We start from the raw sequence: 18,552 nt of genomic DNA on the forward strand, positions 1-18,552 counted from the left end.
AACATTTTTTAATTTTGAGAAAAGGTCTTGCTTTGTCACCTAGGCTGGAATGCAGTGGCATGACCACAGCTCACTGTAGCCTCAACCAATCCTCCCACCTCAGTCTCCCTAGTACCTGAGACTATAGGACTGTGCCACCACACCCAGCTAATTTTTTAATTTTTTGCAGAAATCAGGTCTCATTATATTGCCCAGGCTGATCTCGAACTCCTGGGCTTAAGTGTTCTGTCCACCTTGGCCTCCCAAAACGCTATTACAGGCTTGATGTTAAACTAACCTTGCATGCCTAGAATAAACCTAACTTGGCTGTGATTTATTATCCTATTTATATACTGCTGAATACAACAGGATGTACATTCAATTTACTGATGTTTTGTTTGGAACTTTTGCATGTATGTTTATAAGAGGAATTGATCTTTAATTTTGACTTTTCTTGAAATATCCTTGTCAGGATTTGGTGTCAAGGTCATGCTTATCTCCTAAAATGTGTTGGTAAATGCTCTTCTTTTTTCATTATTTGGAAGCATCTGTATAAGATGGGTGTTATTTCTTTCTTTTTAAAATTATTATTATTATTGAGACAGAGTCTCACTCTGTCAACCAGGCTGGAGTGCAATTGCACGATCTCGGCCCACTGCAACATCCGCCTCCCAGGTTCAAGCAATTCTTGTGCCTCAGCCTCCCAAGTAGCTGGGATTACAGGCGTGCAACACCACACCCGGATAATTTTTGTATTTTTAATACAGACAAGGTTTTGTCATGTTGGTCAGGTTGGTCTCAAACTCCTGGCCTCAAATGTTCTCCTGCCTCAGCCTCCTAAAGTGCTAGATTACAGGCGCGAGCCACTATGACTGGCCTATTTCTTAAAAATTTGGTAGAATTTGGCCAGGCACGGTGGCTTATGCCTGCCAGTACTTTGGGAGGCCGAGGTGGGCAGATCACAAGGTCAGGAGTTCGAGATCAGCCTGGCCAGTATGGTGAAACTCCATCTCTACTAAAAATACAAAAATTAGCCAGGCATGGTGGCAGGTGCCTGTAGTCCCAGCTATTCAGGAGGCTGAGGCAGGAGAACTGCTTGAATCTGGGAAGCAGAGGTTGCAGTGAGCTGAGACTGTGCCACTGCACTCCAGCCTGGGCAAATGAGCGAGACTCTGTTTTAAAAAAAAAAAAAATTGGTTGAATTTTCACATTTATTGGCCTAGAGTTGTTCAGAATATCCCCTTAACGATCTTTTTAATGTCTGTGGTATTTGTAGTGATGCCCCTACATATTGGTTAGTGATGCTACTGGTATCAGTTTATTTTGATTTTCTTTGCTCCATTGCTCAGACTGGAGCACAGTGGCCCGATTATAGCTCACTGCAGCCTTGAGCTCCTGGGCTCAAGCAAACCTCCCATCTCATCCTCCCAAGTAGCTAGGACTGCAGGTGTGCACCACCAAGCTGGGCTCTTCTTTTCTTTTCGATCAATCTTTCCAGAGTTTATCGAATGTATTAGTCTTTTCAAAGAGCTAATGTTAGTTTGTCGAGACTCTTTTCTTAAAAAATATCTTTTAGGCTGGGCGCGGTAGCTCACGCCTGTAATCCTAGCACTTTGGAAGACCGAGGCAGGCAGATCACTTGAGGTGAGGAGTTTGATATCAGCCTGGACAACATGGTGAAACCCCATCTCTACTAAAAATACAAAAATTAGCCGGGCATGGTGGCACATGCCTATAATCCCAGCTACTTGGGATGCTGAGGCAGGAAGGAGAATTGCTTGAACCTGGGAGATGGAGGTTGCAGTGAGCTGAGTTTGTGCCATTGAACTCCAGCCTATAGAGATGAGGACTCAATATGTTGGGCAGGCTGGTCTCCAACTCCTGCCCTCCAGCAGTCCTCCAGCCTTCACCTCCCAAAGTGATGGGATTACAGGCACCAGCCACCACAGCCTCTGTGAAGCCTCTCTAGCGAAGTTTGCTTTCTCTTTTTTAAACATTTCCTTCATCCCATTAGTTTTGTTTAACCTTTTTTCTAATTTCTTGAGATATATGATTATATCAAAAGCTCTTTCTTGAACATCCCATTTCAGACTGAAACCACTCTCCTCTTTTTCTCCTTGGCACTCACCACCATTTAACATACCACGTATTTTCCTTATTTATTTTTGTCTCTTCCCATCAGAATGGAATCTCCATGAAGGCAAGGACTTTTGTTTACTGCTGAATCCCCAGGATCCAAACCAGTTCCTGTTTAATAAATAAAAAGGAATGAATGTGTTAAATGAAGAAACAATAAGAGCTAAATTTATTGAGCAGTTACTATCTGAGACTCAATTATATTCACTCATACATTTATTTATTCAGCTATTTACTTATTTAGAGAAGGGGTCTCGCTTTGTTGCCCCGCAGGTCTACAACTCCTGGCCTCAAGCAATCCTCCCAGCTCAGCCTCCCCAGGATTAGAGGCGTGAAACCACCACGCCTGGCGGTGACTCAATTATAAGGGGCTCACAGATAACATCTAATTCTTACAGAGAAGGAAACTGAGGCACAAGTAAGGAGGAGAGCCATGATTAGAAACCTAGGTCTAACTCACAGCCCGTGAGCTTTCCTCCAAGCCCCGAGGCTTCCCCTTAAAAAAGCCAGCGAGGGACGAGACCCGGAGGGCAGAACCCACGGAGGGCGGAGCCCACGGAGGACAGAAACCGCGCTCGCGAGCTCTGCCTTGCGCGGCCCCTGCAGCCAGACGAGCAAGTCGGTCTTGGAATGAATGACCGTCGGAACTGAGCTTGATCGAATCACTCAGCAGTAGGCGTCGCCCACTTTCTTATTGGTTGGTTTTGGTTTTCAAGAGTAGGAAACGAAGATAGTCAGCGAGGGGGCTGCGGGCTTTGCGGAGCCTCGCCCCCGGGCGCGTCGGTTCCCTGACGCGCAGGCGCACGGAACCCTCTGCGCGGATCTCGCGTTTCCGGCCGAAGGGCTTCTCCCGCCTCTCCCGGAAGCTGCGCTCGCTACCCGGGTAACGGGTCCCGGCTGTGGAAGCTTCCGCGGCGCCGCGATGGACCTCGAGGAGGCGGTAAGGAGGCGGTGCGCCTGGCGGGCCCCGACTGCCGGGGCCGGAGGGGAGAGAAGCTGAGGAGGAGCGGCGGAGAACGCCCCGAGTTGGGGCGGCCACCGGCTGGAGGAAGGCGGGGCGGAGGGCTGCGGGGCGGGGTGACGACTGGGCGCTGGCCGGCCGCATGCGCGCGCGGCGTTGATAAAGGGGCTGGAGTTTCTGGCTCGGCGAGGTTGTGGGCAAGGGAGGGTGTGGGATTTGTCGTTATGGGTGTGTTTAAGGATGAAGTTGTGGGTTTTGTGGGGTGGCCACCCACAGGGCTCATCCTCGAGACTGGACCACCCACAAGTTCCCTTTAATGCTGGGGTGGGTGAAGGGGGAGCAGGGTTTGGAACCTGAGATGCCCCCGGGTAACCCCTGTCGGTCTCTCCGGGAATCCTCGCCACTGTCCCCTGCAGGGATTCTGAATTCGGGTTTGGGAACTCCCCAAATTGTCCAGCTGTCATTCGTCGTAGTGTTAGTACGGGGTCATTGAACACTTTACCAAGTTGCCAAAATTAATTTGGCATGTATTTATTTTGTTTTAGGTGATACGTAAAATGACACATTTTTGTTGTTTGTTTTTGAGACAAGGTCTCACTTTGTCCTCCAGGCTGGAGTGCAGTGGCACATCACGATCACAGCTCACTGCAGCCTCGACTTGTTGGGCTCGAGAGATCCTCCCGCCTCAGCCTTCCAATTAGCTAGTACTACAGATGTGCGCCACCATGCCCGGCGAATTTTTTTTTTTTTTTTTTTTTTTTTTTGTAGGGGCAGGGTCTAGCTATGTTGTCTCGCTGGTATTGAACTCCTGGGCTCAGGCGATCTTCCTGCCTCAGCCTTTGCAAAGTGCTGGGATTACAGGGGTGAGCCCCCACACCCGGTCAAATGGCACACACTTTGATGGTAGTAAATGGTACTTGATAATTAGATCAACGCTAACAACAAGTCAAACTCCAAAGGGTTGGGAATCAGAGAATTAGGCCTGTATATACGGAAGCAGTACGGCCTTATAATAGGGGCTTAAAAAATGTTTATTGAATGATGGTTGGCTAACTTCTGTAAATGCTAGGCTGATGAAATTAAGAATTGTAACTCACCATTAGCTAGTGTATACCCAGACTAGGGACCATGTCTGGTCTGTTCTGCTCACCATTGAATCCCCAGCACTTAGTAAAAAGCCTAGTACACCCAGAGTTGATACTCTTTATGCTCCCGAGTGAATAAATCGAAACTTGAAACCAGTACAAATCTAGTTCCTCTGTGGTCTGCGCTTTTAGTGTCCTGGAGGAGTTCCAAATGGTATTTGCATTTTTAAAAAGTCTTCTGGGGCCGGGCGCGGTGGCTCAAGCCTGTAATCTCAGCACTTTGGGAGGCCGAGGCGGGCGGATCACGAGGTCAGGAGATCGAGACCATCCTGGCTCACACGGTGAAACACCGTCTCTACTAAAACATAGGAAAAACTAGCCGGGCGAGGTGGTGGGCGCCTGTAGTCCCAGCTACTCGGGAGGCTGAGGCAGGAGAATGGCATAAACCCGGGAGGCGGAGCTTGCAGTGAGCTAAGATCTGGCCACTGCACTCCAGCCTGGGTGGCAGAGCGAGACTCCGTCTCAAAAAAAATAAATAAATAAAATAAAATAAATAAAAATAAAAAGTCTTCTCTATACTTGTTTGTCATCTTTCTCACAGCATTTTCAAGGAGCTTTGTTTACTCATCTTTGGTTCGAGTTTACCCCTACTACTTCCTTTTCTTTATTTTTCCTCTCACACTGCATATTTCAATAAATTTTCTCCAGCAGTTTAATTCGATTTCATACCGCTCCTCTCCTTGTTTGCAGATAATCTCTCTCATATATTTTCTATTGTGTAGGATTTTTTATTTATAAAGTTGCAAGGAACACACTAAGTAGAACTGCATGGTTTAGGTATGATGTATTGAATGTGGCTTGATGGGAACACCTTTTCTGTCCTCTTCTCCCATAGGAAGAGTTTAAAGAACGCTGCAGTCAGTGTGCTGCTGTCTCATGGGGCCTTACTGATGAAGGCAAATATTATTGCACTTCTTGCCACAATGTTACAGAGGTAAGTAACAAATACCATTTATGAGTTTGCTTAATGTTTTAAAAATTACCATTTCAGCCTAATATGTAGTCTAAGTCCCAAAGAATTTGGTTAGTTTTTGTCACTCATGCAATGCCAACGTTCCAAGGATGTGAGTAGTCTTGGGTACTTACACATAGGTTAAGGGATTTGTGAATTAGATTGAGGATGAGTTTTTGAAATTATGTTGGGCCACATTTATAAATGATTTCTTATTCAGAGTATATGGTTGAGGGAAATAATTAAAATTATACTTAGAAGATGATGCATTTCTTTTTATTAGTACTTATTTACATTTTTTTAATGTGTCGTGGTGGCTTAGAGGTTTGGAAGATGGAATGTTAGAAAACTTGAGGACTGAGCTGGGCGCGGTGGCTTATGCCTATAATCCCAGCACTTTGGGAGGCTGAGGCAGGTGGATCACCTGAGGTCAGGAGTTCGAGACCAGCCTGGCCAACATGGGGAAACCCTGTCTCTACCAAAAATACAAAAATTAGTCGGGCATGGTAGCATGCGCCTGTAGTCCCAGCTACTCGGGAGGCTGAGGCAGGAGAATTGCTTGAACCCAGGAGGCAGAGGTTGCAGTGAGATGAGATCACGCCACTGTACTCCAGCCTGGGCAGCAGAGCAAGACTGCATCTAAAAAAAAAAAAAAAGCTGAGGACTGTTGGGAATATTGGAACTACACCTCATTATTCTTTTATCTTTGTATAGTACCTTACACATTACAAAGTGTTTTTGGATCCATTATCTCATTTCCTCCTCATCACCAATGTGAGAGCCTATTGATAGGGCTCACAAGTAGAGTGAGTTTGCCGAAGTTACCCAGGTTCCAGGACTTGAATGTGAGTCTTCTGACTTCAGTGTTCATTTTACCCGTCACACCTGCCTGTTGAAGTAGAGATTGTCATACTGTCCTGTGTAACCTTGGTCAACGAGGCTGCCTTCACACTGTGAGGGCTAGGTCCTATTGTGGTGAACACACCCGCAGGCCAGCATCACCACAATAATAAAGGTATAGAGAGTCTGCTACTGGACAGGCTAGATGTGCCAGGACTCTCCTCTGTGGAAAAGGATTTCCTCAAAGTCTACAGAGCCAGGAAGGAACAAATGTTACCTTCACCATACAGGCTTAAGAAAGGCAAATTTGAGACAATAAAAGTAACTGTGTAGACTTCTGCTTCTGGCTGAGATGGAGTAACAGAGACCAGGCTTACCTTTGTCCCCTAAACCACGAAAAACCTGGACAAAATATATGAAACGAGTAAAAGGAAAAAAATTTTCCGTTGAAAAAACTGGTGAATTGAGCTTGCAAGTCTGTCACGCAAGTGCTTTTCCTTGAGACAGTGTTCTTGAGTCTGCAGCTGGAATGCTTATCTCTGCTTCCTGTTTAGTCATACAGAATATTAAAAAGATACATGCTCACTTGATGAAATTGTTGGGGTGATGGAGATATTTATTATCTTGATTATAGTGATGGTTTCATGGAGATATGTTTTGTGTGTGTGTCTGTGTATGTCAGATTGTGCACCTGACAGATGTGCACTTTGGTCCTCACCCTCAGTGTGTAGTAAGGAGCTAGCAGTTTTACTCACTGTTGCTTTTGTACTATAGTGCGGGTGTAAACGCAGTGAAGAAAGGTTGTGTCTAATGGAGTATTTGCCGTTAGTAGATGAAGTCCACATGCTATTTTTATAGGAGTTGAACTACATTAACTAATTGCTTTTCTATTTCTGGTTTTGATAGTTTCTGTTTGATTCTGTTTGATCAAATCTGCTGCAGTCATTTTTTAGTTTGAAAGATCCTAATACCACTACCTAGCTCCACATTTGAAAGACTGTCAACTCCTGTGGAGTAATTTGTCAAGAATGTAGAGTTCATGAAGATGGACAAGATCTTTATAAAGACCGAGAACCTAGCTCAGTGCCTTCCTTTCAGACAACAGGCTTAAATGCGTTGCACAACTTCAGTAGTTATTCTCGGCTTTGTGGTGATCCAAGCATGTTCTTCACGTGGACTGTGAGAATATGATGTGGTTGGGGCTCCCTGGAGCTGAGCAGTGTGGTGATGGTGGTGCTGAAATACAGTGGGCGGGGAATGACGAGTGAGACAGTTACAGCGGTGAAGAATGGAAGTCATGGTGCAGCTTGCCTTATTTTTCTGCCCCTTTTACTGCCCCCTCTTCCTCAGCATGTAACTGTCAACTTCCAGACACGCTCTGCAATCTGGGAAAGGACTTCCGTGATGAAGGAACCAAAATGTTATCCTGATATATTTTATCCAGGAAAAAAAAAATGTAAGGTCATAAATCTGTTCAATTTAGACAATAGATATTTTTGCAAGAGTTTCACGGATATTTAAAAAGGTGTAGGCTAGACTTGTGTGAGTTTAATAGATTTTTATGATTATAAGAGCAATACATGTTTACTATAGAAAATTTGGAAATTATGAAGATGAAAGCTAAAATCACCAGTAATCTCTACATTTGTCTCTTTTTTCCTGTGTATGAAATGGAAAAAGGGATGTGTGAGTACTGTTCAATCTGTTGCCATAACAATTTGGAAAACTATAATCTAAACATTTGCAGACATTTTTTATAGACTGTAAATATTCTGTAATAGCCATTCGGTAATTTAATTAACTATAGCTCTAGTTTTGGATGTTTTACTTTTTCACGTTTTTTACCACGTTTTGTCTAGTGCAGATTTTAAGTCTTTTTTTCCTGGCTACCCTTTGTAAGTTTTATTGTCTTTGCTAGATAATGGCTTTTGTATTTATTTTGACGTGTCTTACGTTCTCAGTGTGGCCAACCCAGTATACCAAAATTGCTTTGAATATGGTTTCTGTGATTAGAGAGGTTACATTTCAGAACTCCTGTTGGTAGAGACATGTCTTTTATTCTTATGGAGAGGTAAAGATAAATTTCATTCCAAATCTCTAAATTTAGAAAAGCAGTAATGTCCTCTGTTGGTTAAAAATCCTCACCTTTCTTCTGGCCTTAAGACTCAATAATGGGGGCTGGGCGCGGTGGCTGACTCCTATAAGCCCAGCACTTTGGGAGACCAAAGTGGGTGGATCACCTGAGGTCGGGAGTTTGACCAGCCTGACCAACATGGAGAAACCCCGTCTCTACTAAAAATACAAAATGAGCCGGGCGTGGTGGCGCATGCCTGTAATCCCAGCTACTCGGGAGGCTGAGGCAGGAGAGTTGCTTGAACCTGGGAGGCAGAGGTTGCGGTGAGCTGAGATAGTGCCATTGCACTCTAGCCTGGGCGACAAGAGCGAAATTCCCTCTCAAAAAAAAAAAAAACAAAAAAAAAAACTCAATAATGGGAACATTTATTCTACTTTACGGAATAAAGTGTGGCCTCATTTTAAAAAAAAGACTCAACACTTTATTTTTCGTTGTGAGAGAGTCAGAATCTTTGATACTTGCCCTTGAGAGCAGTTAGGATTGAAGACTCTGGTATGAATTATACTAACCATTTTAGTCATTCTAAAATTCTGTAAGTTTGATTAAAAATAAAAGGTAATACATACTTTTATAATTTCAGAAATGAAAGCAGTTTTAGAGTATTATTCAAAGACATGGAAAAGTAGGCCAAAAGTAATCTGTCTGTAGTTTAGGCATTACCACTTACAATAAATACATCAACTGTTTTAATACCAAAATGTATTTTGCGTGGAGAAAAAAGTGAGTAAATTTAACTTTTGGTTTGACTTGGTTTGTAAAAGTTAAAAAGTGATTTAAAATAAAAGTTTATTCATTTAACAAACACTTTATGGTTGCTGTATTCCAGGCACTGTTTTAGTTACTGAGAAATTTTGAATGAAAAAACAACATCAACATTAACTAGAATGTTAAATGTTTATAATTTTTCCAAGATTTTACCATCCTTCTTCCTGGCACTCACAATTTGGTTCATTATACTTTCCAGAAAATACTTGGAAATATGCTTGGGGGGATGTAAAACTATCTTTGTAATGGTCTTTTTCTGTTTCTGCAGAGATCTCAGGAAGTTATAAACACTGATCTTATTCCTAATACCCTAATAAAAGCCCTCAACCGGGGGCTTAAAAAAAAAAACAACTCTGGTAAGTTCTTTCTTCACATATGCTTAACATTCTTTATTCACATCTTCACCTTCATGTTGAGAACATGGAATGGAATTTTAAGTAGATTCTAGAGAAAATGCCAGATTTTATCTACTGGCATATGTTCTTCTGGCCTATGTTTGTTATTCATTGTGGTGACTATGATTTCCTGTACTTTTATGGAAAAAATGCTTACTTTCTGAAATAATTCAACCATGGAATTGTTAGGTTAGTCGAGTTAAATATAATATTCAACTTCTAGAAATCCATTTCTCGTATTGAATTTTGAACACATCCTTTTAAAATTGGGAAAATTATTTTCCCTTAAAATGGCCTCAGCATGAGTGTGCTTTCAAAGGTAAAGTCTTTCATTAATCCAGTGAGTACATATAATTAACCATTATTGAGAAGGATCTTAGGTAAAAGTCTAACTGATGGTTTTTATTTTTGACTAAGTACCGAGGAACAAATCCCCAAGTTTGAAACCAGGGTAATGATAATGGGGACTCTTCTACATGAGATAGCTTTAAGGATATCACACATATTTTTTTTTAAAGTGTGTATTTATTTGTGTGTGTGCGTTTATGAAATATATGAAATACGTTAACATTCTTAGATGAATAACAGTGAATGCCTAAATGCTATCTCATGTTTCTGTTTAGCCTTTAGTAGTGACTTTTTATTAGGCTAAAACCTGATTAACTTTTGCTAAATTTTATTGGAGTAAAACCTGATTAATTTTGCCTTGACCTACTTAAATAGTTAAAATGTGTAGTTTAAACATGCAGTTCTTAAGGAACTTCAGGTGCTTTATATTAGGTGTTAAGTGTCTTATAGTCAACCTCGTCACCCTTAGTTTCTTCATTTGTAAAATGAGAATAAAATGCCATCTATTATGGAAAATAGGAACACAGACTCAAAATTTAAAATACAACTTTGTCAGTTTCTAAGAACAGTATGCAAGAAGAAGAGGGAGTATATGCATATAGCTTGAAGAGTTTAAACTTCCTCAGCTTATGGACCATTCAAAATTACTGGGTTTTCTGTTTTACTCTTACAACTTGAGACCCTTTCTGGGAAGGAATTGGGTTAGTCAGCAGAGGTGGGGAGACTTTGTGACATTTAGGTGAGGGAGAAGAGTTGAAGTCCTCTGGCATTCTGCAGAGAAGAGATCTTGAAGTCAGTAACCGACCTCAAGCTCTGTGTAAAAAGTACTGATAACAAGCTTTTGGAAGAATTACAGTATTTGTCCAATGGTGAGGGGCAAAACGTAAGGGTCTTCATAGACTTTTCCTTCAGCTCATAGTTGTCATTAAACACGTAGCTCTGTCTATTGTGGTGGCAGATTTCTTCACAGTCTCTTAGGGTAGTTTTGAGTATTCAAGAAAATAACCCACTTAAAATACCCAGCACACGCTTGGCACCTAGGTTGAGATCAGTATTAGCTTTCATTTTCTCCCTATAACCTAGAACCATTTCAGGAAAAGCAGAATGCCATTGAGCAGTTTATTTTCTTTGAATGTTCTTACTGCCCTTTTCTGTACTCCTGTATCACGAGATCTTGACATTCGTCCGTTCATTCACTAGAAGTTCACCATTCCCTTGTGAGTTGAAACAGAAAAGCGGTGGAAGCAGTAACTTAGTACTTTCATTTAGGATTCCGCTGGGCATCGTTCGTCATTTAGGATTCTGCTGGGCATCATTCGGGAAAACAGACATTTTTAAAACTTGTTTCACTTTTTTTTTTAATGTGGTGACTATTCATTTTTCTGCCTCTTAGGTTAGTATTTTCAGAAAAATACAGATAATGGAAAACATTTGAAATCTGAAATTATACAAAACATTTAGTTTCAGCATTTGTATACACATTTGCCAGGTTGGAAACAAGAATATAAGAATGGAAACCCTCTTCAGTGGTACAAAAACGAATTGCTAAGCTGCTAAGTTCTGGGTTAATTTAAAAAAAGAAAAAGAAAAATTCAAGTCGCAATGTGTAAAACACAAATTGTAACTGTAGTATAGCATTAAAGTTTGTAAATTAGGAATGTAAATGCTAAAACATGCTATTTGTCATTTAGAAAAAGGCTGGGATTGGTATGTGTGTGAAGGTTTCCAGAACATTCTTTGTCAACAAGCAGAAGCCTTAAAGAACCTTGGAATAGGCCCAGAGTTAAAGGTGAGTACATTTGTGACTAGATGTTAGCTTTACATATTGTTGTTTAAAGAACAGTAAGACTTAGAGTGGAACTAAGGAGAAATCAGTAATAACACTAGGGCTACTGGAAGAATAATTTTTCTGATGTTTTTGCTTTAACCTTTTAGTAGGTTAGCAGTTCTGGAAGTGTATTCTACAGGATGTAAATAAGTAATACATCCAAAAGAAAAATTTAAAGGTTTTAGTCTTCAGATACTTCAGAAACAACAGGTTAAACAAAGTAAAACTCAAATAACTTTGGGAGTTTATTAGTACCGTTTATGTGTTAATGTGCTTGTTTAATTTCCAGGGAATGTCCTGTGTGGTATTCACAATTTGAGAACAGAGTCATTTGGTGTATGTACATAACATCTTTCAGGACTTGAGTTCCACAGAATGCACTTTGGACAGTGATATGCTCAACCAGTCGTTCACCTGAGCATGCATCAGAATCATCTGGAGGGCTTGATAAAACACCAATCACTGGACCCTAATCCCTGAATTTCTGAGTTAGTATGTCTGAGTAGGGCCCAAGAATGTGCATTTCTAACAAGTTCTTATGGGACACCGATGCTTCCGGTCCGGGGACCACACTTTGACTTTCCTGCCTTCCTGGAGCAACGTAGTATTTCTGCAATTATTTGAATTTCACATTTGTTCATCTAGTAAAAGCCATTTAAAGAATCCTTTAAAAAGCTAGTTATGGCTGGGCGCGGTGGCTCAAGCCTGTAATCCCAGCACTTTGGGAGGCCGAGACGGGCAGATCACGAGGTCAGGAGATCGAGACCATCCTGGCGAACACGGTGAAACCCCGTCTCTAAAAAAATACACAAGGCCGGGCGCGGTGGCTCAAGCCTGTAATCCCAGCACTTTGGGAGGCGGAGACGGGTGGATCACGAGGTCAGGAGATCGAGACCATCCTGGCTAACACGGTGAAACCCCGTCTCTACTAAAAATACAAAAAAAACTAGCTGGGCGAGGTGGCGGGCCCCTGTAGTCCCAGCTACTCGGGAGGCTGAGGCAGGAGAATGGCGTGAACCCGGGAGGCAGAGCTTGCAGTGAGCTGAGATCCGGCCACTGCACTCCAGTCCGGGCGACAGAGCAAGACTCCGCCTCAAAAAAAAAAAAAAAAAATACACAAAACTAGCCGGGTGAGGTGGCGGGCGCTTGTAGTCCCAGCTACTCGGGAGGCTGAGGCAGGAGAATGGCGTAAACCCAGGAGGCAGAGCTTGCAGTGAGCTGAGATCCGGCCACTGCACTCCAGCCTGGGCAACAGAGCGAGACTCCGTCTCAAAAAAAAAAAAAAGCCAGTTATTTAGCAACAAGTTGTTCCCTTGCTTCATTGGAAACCAATTGTTGAGAGGTCCAGCCTAGTTGAAGAGAGGGATTTAGGTGTATGTGAAATGAATAGACATGAATTTATATGGTGATATACTCATAAGTGAATTTTTTTTTTTTTTTTTTTTTTTTAAGAGAGGTAGTCTCGCTCTTGTTGCCCAGGCTGGAGTGCAGTGGCGCAATCTTGGCTAACTGCAACCTCCACCTCCTGTGTTCAAGCAATTCTCCTGTCTCAGCCTCCCGAGTAGCTGGGACTACAGGCACACACTGCTACACCTAGCTAATTTTTTATATTTTAGTAGAGATGGGGTTTCACCATGTTGCGCAGGCTGGGCTCAAACTCCTGAGCTCAGGCAATCCACCTACCTCGGTCTCTCAAAGTGCTAGGATTACAGGCGTGAGCCACTGCACCCGGCCCTCATAAGTGATATTAAAGGCAGAAAGAGAACAGATAAAGATCAACGTGGGCTGCAGTCACCAAGGAAAGATTTGTAGAGGAGCCTTTGCTGTTCAAACTGGTGGCTGGGGCAAGCCCAAACAGAGCAACTACATTTCCAATGCATGGCCTAAATGGATGCTGGGCCTACCCTGAAAGGTGTTAAGTATTAAAAATTCAGAAGCATGAAGCAACAGAGGCTTACCCATAATAGTGTTTGCATTAGGTATGATAGCTGATAGTGGGGGTTTGTGATCTGGTTTCTGCTTACGTAGTCATTCTATGTATACATGTTTAGAAACAATTTTATATACTTACACTGTATACCTGTAGCAGGGTTTATTCCTATGTAACTTTATGCTCAACCTCATTAGGGGTTAATTCTGAAAACAATTTTTCTGAAATTAGCCAATGAGCATAACTGTTTAGACCTCATCAGTTGAGTGGCATTATGCCATGTACACAGGCTCCAGAATCAGAACTGACTCCACATCCTATTGATAGTTTTTCTACTTACCGGCTGGGTAATCTTGGACAAGTTACTCATTTTCTTCAACGGTAAAATGAAGCTAATAGCTATCTTACAATATTGTGTTGGAGCTAAGGGATGCCTGGTACCTAGTAGATGATGAATAAATGGAAGAGTCTTTTTGTTTGTTTTTTTTTTCTTTGTGAGACAGGGTCTTGCTTTGTTGCCCAGACTGGAGTGCAGTGACCTGATCATGGCTCACTGCAGCCCCAACCTCCCAGAGTCAAGCGATCCTCCCACCTCAGCCTCCCAAGTAGCTGGGACTACAGGTGTGTGCCACCATACCTAGCTAACTTTTTGATTTTTTGTAGCGATGAGGTCTCACCACGTTGCCCAGGCTGGTTTTGAACTCCTGAGCTCAAGCAGTTTCTCCTGCCTCAGCCTCCCAAAGTCTGGAGATTACAGTAGTGAGCCACTGCCCGGCCAGAAGAGTCTTTTGCTTAGTGTTACTTTCACTTGGGACTGGTTAGTAAACCTGGTAACAACTTTGCCCCTAACTAAAAGTGTAGTCATGTATCAGTTGCTTTCCTACTCTGATCCTTAATTTACTAATATGCAAAAGAAAAGGACTCAACTAGGTTATTTTAATGTCTTTCTCTAAAATCTAAAATTAAGAAGGATTTTTTCAGCATTTCTCGTGTACCTGATACTATGATGATATTATAATTATTTTTAAGGAAAAGCAGGTAAGAAGACATGTAGATGGAAGACTTAACCAGCCCTCAAGGTGATTCTGATGCACACTTAAGCTTGAGAACCACTGGTTCAACATATTAATCCCCAATGTGCATTTTGTGGAACTCATGTTCTGATAGATGCTACATACAGACACCAAAGATTTTGTTCTCAAATTGTGAATACCACATAAAACATTTACTGGAAATTTATATATAATATGTAAAATACAAGAGAGCTGTGCTATAGATGTGCCTGTACATTTGTTGTCATAACCTGAATCATCCCCAACTCATTTCCCTTCCTCCTTAGAATGACGTTTTACATAATTTTTGGAAGCGCTACCTTCAGAAGAGCAAGCAGGCATATTGTAAGAACCCAGTTTATACCACTGGAAGGAAACCTACAGTAAGTCACAAGTCTGAAAGCTGGATTAAAAAACATGTCTGTTGAGATGTAGAGATGAAGATAGGTTCCTGACCAGTTTGAGTGTCTGAGATTATGATGCTTGTCACAGGATTTTCAGTTAAGAGGCTTCTGTTACAGTCCAGAAGGACAGGGTCACTGACATATAAATATTTTGGGGTTAACTTAAGATTTTTTTTAAAAAAGGTTTTGCTAGAGTTGAGTAAATTCTTGTGTAAAGCAATACTAGCATCTCGCTAAAATCTTAGTGAATAAATAAGCAATAAGTAAAATATTAAGCTGATACATGAATTGGTAAGATAATTTCTACTTCAATTTTGAAAGGAAATGGGAACAATTACTTTTAATTAGAAGCATAGTTTTCTCAGGTGTATCCATTAAATATTTCCTTAGTGCTTTGGATATAACTGTTTTGAGAACAATAAGAGGCTTGCTTCTGAATCCTGGTCCCTACTTTTGAGCTGTATTATCTTTCGTGAGGTAAATTACTGAAAATGTGCAGAAGAAGCAAATTAACAAGCAAATATAGAGAGGGGGGACAGTGGGGAAGGGTGCTATTTAATAAAAGGTTGTCATGGAGGCCCTTGCTGATGAGGGAGCTGAAGTGATGAAGAAAGTGAGAGAGTAAACCATGGGATATCTAGAGTAAGAAATGCAGAATTTCAGGTCTTACCAAGGCCAGTTGAATGCAGGTATGCATTTTAAGAAGTCCCTGGGTGCTTCCTATACACAGTACACTGAAGTTTGAGAAGCACTGGTGTAGATGAGAAGTGATGGTGGCTGGGACCAGGAGGTAGAACTGGAGGTGTTAAGTGATAGGATTCTATATAAAGTCTGAAGATAGAGCCAACAGAATTTCCTGATGGATTGAATGTGGGGTGTGGGAGAAAGAGAGGAATAGGAGTCAATGATGACTCTAAGGTTTTTGACCTGAGCAGCTGGAAGGAAGGAGTTGCCATCAACTGAAGGGTAAGTGGGCCAGGAAGATCAAGGGTTCCGTTTTAGACATGTTAAGTTTGAGACAGCTGTTAGCATCTGTGTTAGTCCATTTTCACACTGCTATAAAAATACTACCTGAGACAGGGCAGTTTCTAAACAAAAGAAGTTTAATTGACTCACAGTTCCACATGGTTGGGGAGGCCCTAGAAAACATGTAATCATGGCCCAAGGATAGGGGAAGTAAGGCATGTCTTACATGGCAGCAGGAGAGAGAGAGGGAGAGAGACAGAGAGAGAATGCGTGTGTGTGAGAAAGCACATACAGAGGGAAACCACCACTTTTAAAACCATTAGATTGCATGAGAACTCCCTCACTATCGTGAGAACAGCATGGGGGAAACCACACCCGTGATCCAATCGCCTCTTACCAGGTCCCTCTAAAACATGTGGAGATTACAATTCGAGATGAGAAATTTGACTGGAAACAGAGCCAAATCATATCATTCCACCACTGGCCCCTGCCAAATCTCACGTCCTTCTCACATTGCAAAATCAATCTTGCCTTCCCAACAGTCTACCAAAGTCTTAACTCATTCCAGCATTAACTCAAAAGTCCAAGTCCAAAGTCTCATCTGAGACAAGGCAAGTCCTTTCCACCTATAAGCCTGTAAAATCAAAAACAAGCTAGTTACTTCCAAGATGAAATGAGGTTACAGGCATTGGGTAAATGTTCCCAATCCCCATGGGATACGTTGGCCAAAACAAAGGGACCACAGGCCCCATACAAGTCTGAAACCCAGCAGGGCATTCACTAAACCTTAAAGCTCCAAAATAAGCTTTGACTCCATGTCTCACATCCAGGCATGCTGATGCAAGGAGTGGTCCCACAAGGTCTTGGGCAGCTCTGCTCCTGTGACTCTGCAGGAGCCATGTGGTCCAGAGTTTCATGGACCAGAGTTGACTGTCTGTGGCTTTCCAAGCGCATAGTGCAAGATGTCAGTGAATCTACCATTCTGGGGTCTGCAGGACGGTGGCCCTCTTCTCACAGCTCCACTAGGCAGTGCCCCAGTGGGGACTCTGTGTTGGGGCTCCAATCCCACATTTCCCCTCTGCATTGTCCTAGAAGAGGTTCTCCATAAGGGCCCTGCCTCTGCAGCAGTCTTCTGCCTGGACATCCAGGCATTTCCCTTCATCCTCTGTAATCTAGGCAGAGGTTCCCAAACCTCAGCTCTTGTCTTCTATGCACCCACAGGCCCATCACCACATGGAAGCTGCCAAAGCTTGAGGCTTGCACCCTCTGAAGCCCTGACCTGAGCTATACTTTGGTGCCTTTTAGCCATGGCTGGAGCTGGAGTGGCTGGGATGCAGGGTGCTATATCCTGAGGCTACACAAAGTAGCTATGCCCTGGACCTGGCCTGCAAAACCATTTTTCGCTCCTAGGCCTCTGGGCCTGTGATGGGAGGGGCTGTCTCAAAGATCTCTGACATGTCCTGGAGACATTTTCCCCGTTGTCTTGAGTGTTAACATTCACTCCTCATTACTTATGCAGATTTCTATAGCCAGCTTGAATTTTCTCCCCAGAAAATGGGTTTTCTTTTCTACCTTGTGGTCCGGCTGCAAATATTCCAAACTTTTATTCTCTGCTTCCCTTTTAAATAAAAGTTCCAGTTTCAGATACTCTCTTTGTGAATGCACATGACAATGCTTTCAGAATCAGCCAGGTCACCTCTTGAATGCTTTGCTGCTCAGAAATTTTTTCTGCCAGATACCCGGAATCGTTTTTCTCAACTTCAAAGTTCTACAGATCTCTAGGGCAGGGGCAAAATGCCACCAGTCTCTTTGCTAAAGCGTGTAGCAAGAGTAACCTTTATTCCAGTTCCCAGTAAGTTCCTCATCTCCATCTGAAACCACCTCAGCCTGGACTTCATTGTCCATATCACTATCAGCTTTTTTTTTTTTTTTTTTTTTTTTTTGAGATGGAGTGTTGCTTTGTTGCCCAGGCTGGAGTGCACCACCTTGGCTCACTGCAACCTCCGCCTCCTGGATTCAAGTGATTTTTGTGGCTTAGCCTCCTGAGTAGCTGGGACTGCAGACGCATGCCACCATGCCCAGCTACTTTTTTGTATTTTTAGTAGAGATGGGGTTTCACCATGTTGGTCAGGCCTACCTCCACCTCTCAAAGTGCTGAGATTACAGGCGTGAGCCATCACACCTGGCCACTAACAGCATTTTGATCACAATCATTCAACAAGTTTCTAGGAAGTTTCAAGCCTTCTTTGATCTTCCTGTCTTCTTCTGAGCCCTCCAAACTGTTCCAACCCCTGCTTGTTACCCAGTTCCAAAGTTGCTTCCACATTTTCAAGTATCTTTATGGTGGTATTCCACTCCTGGTACCAATTTCCTGTGTTAGTCTGTTTCCACACTCCTATAAAGATACTACCTGAGACTGGGTAATTTATAAACAAAAGAGGTTTAATGGGCTCAGAGTTCTGCATGGCAGGGGCCTCAGGAAACTTTTAAAATCATGGTGGAAAGCAAAGGTGAAGCAAGGCATGTCTTCCAGCAGGAGAGAGAGAGCGTGCAGGGGAAACTGCCACTTTTAAAATGATCAGATCTCATGAGAACTCCCTCACTATCACAAAAACAGCCTGGGGGACACTTCCCCCATGATCCAGTCACTTCCCTGTAGGTCCCTCCCTCCAGACATGGGGATTACAATTCAAGAGATTTGGGTGGGGACACAGAGC

General features: G+C 42.6%; 1 protein-coding gene across 1 annotated transcript in view; it reads left to right on the plus strand.

Annotated features, from left to right (window-relative positions):
- The first annotated feature begins 2,853 nt into the window (after positions 1–2,853).
- Positions 2,854–18,552, plus strand: part of TAF1B (TATA-box binding protein associated factor, RNA polymerase I subunit B) — an 83,245-nt gene continuing 67,546 nt past the window's right edge. The window contains exons 1-5 of the mRNA XM_023199157.3: positions 2,854–3,055; positions 5,057–5,155; positions 9,181–9,268; positions 11,347–11,444; positions 14,753–14,848. Coding sequence (XP_023054925.1) covers positions 3,038–3,055; positions 5,057–5,155; positions 9,181–9,268; positions 11,347–11,444; positions 14,753–14,848 — 399 coding nt within the window. The 5' untranslated portion in view covers positions 2,854–3,037. The remainder of the gene's footprint in view (positions 3,056–5,056; positions 5,156–9,180; positions 9,269–11,346; positions 11,445–14,752; positions 14,849–18,552) is intronic.

Source organism: Piliocolobus tephrosceles, chromosome 15 (assembly GCF_002776525.5).
Source record: "Piliocolobus tephrosceles isolate RC106 chromosome 15, ASM277652v3, whole genome shotgun sequence".
In the NCBI taxonomy this organism is placed as follows: domain Eukaryota; kingdom Metazoa; phylum Chordata; class Mammalia; order Primates; family Cercopithecidae; genus Piliocolobus; species Piliocolobus tephrosceles.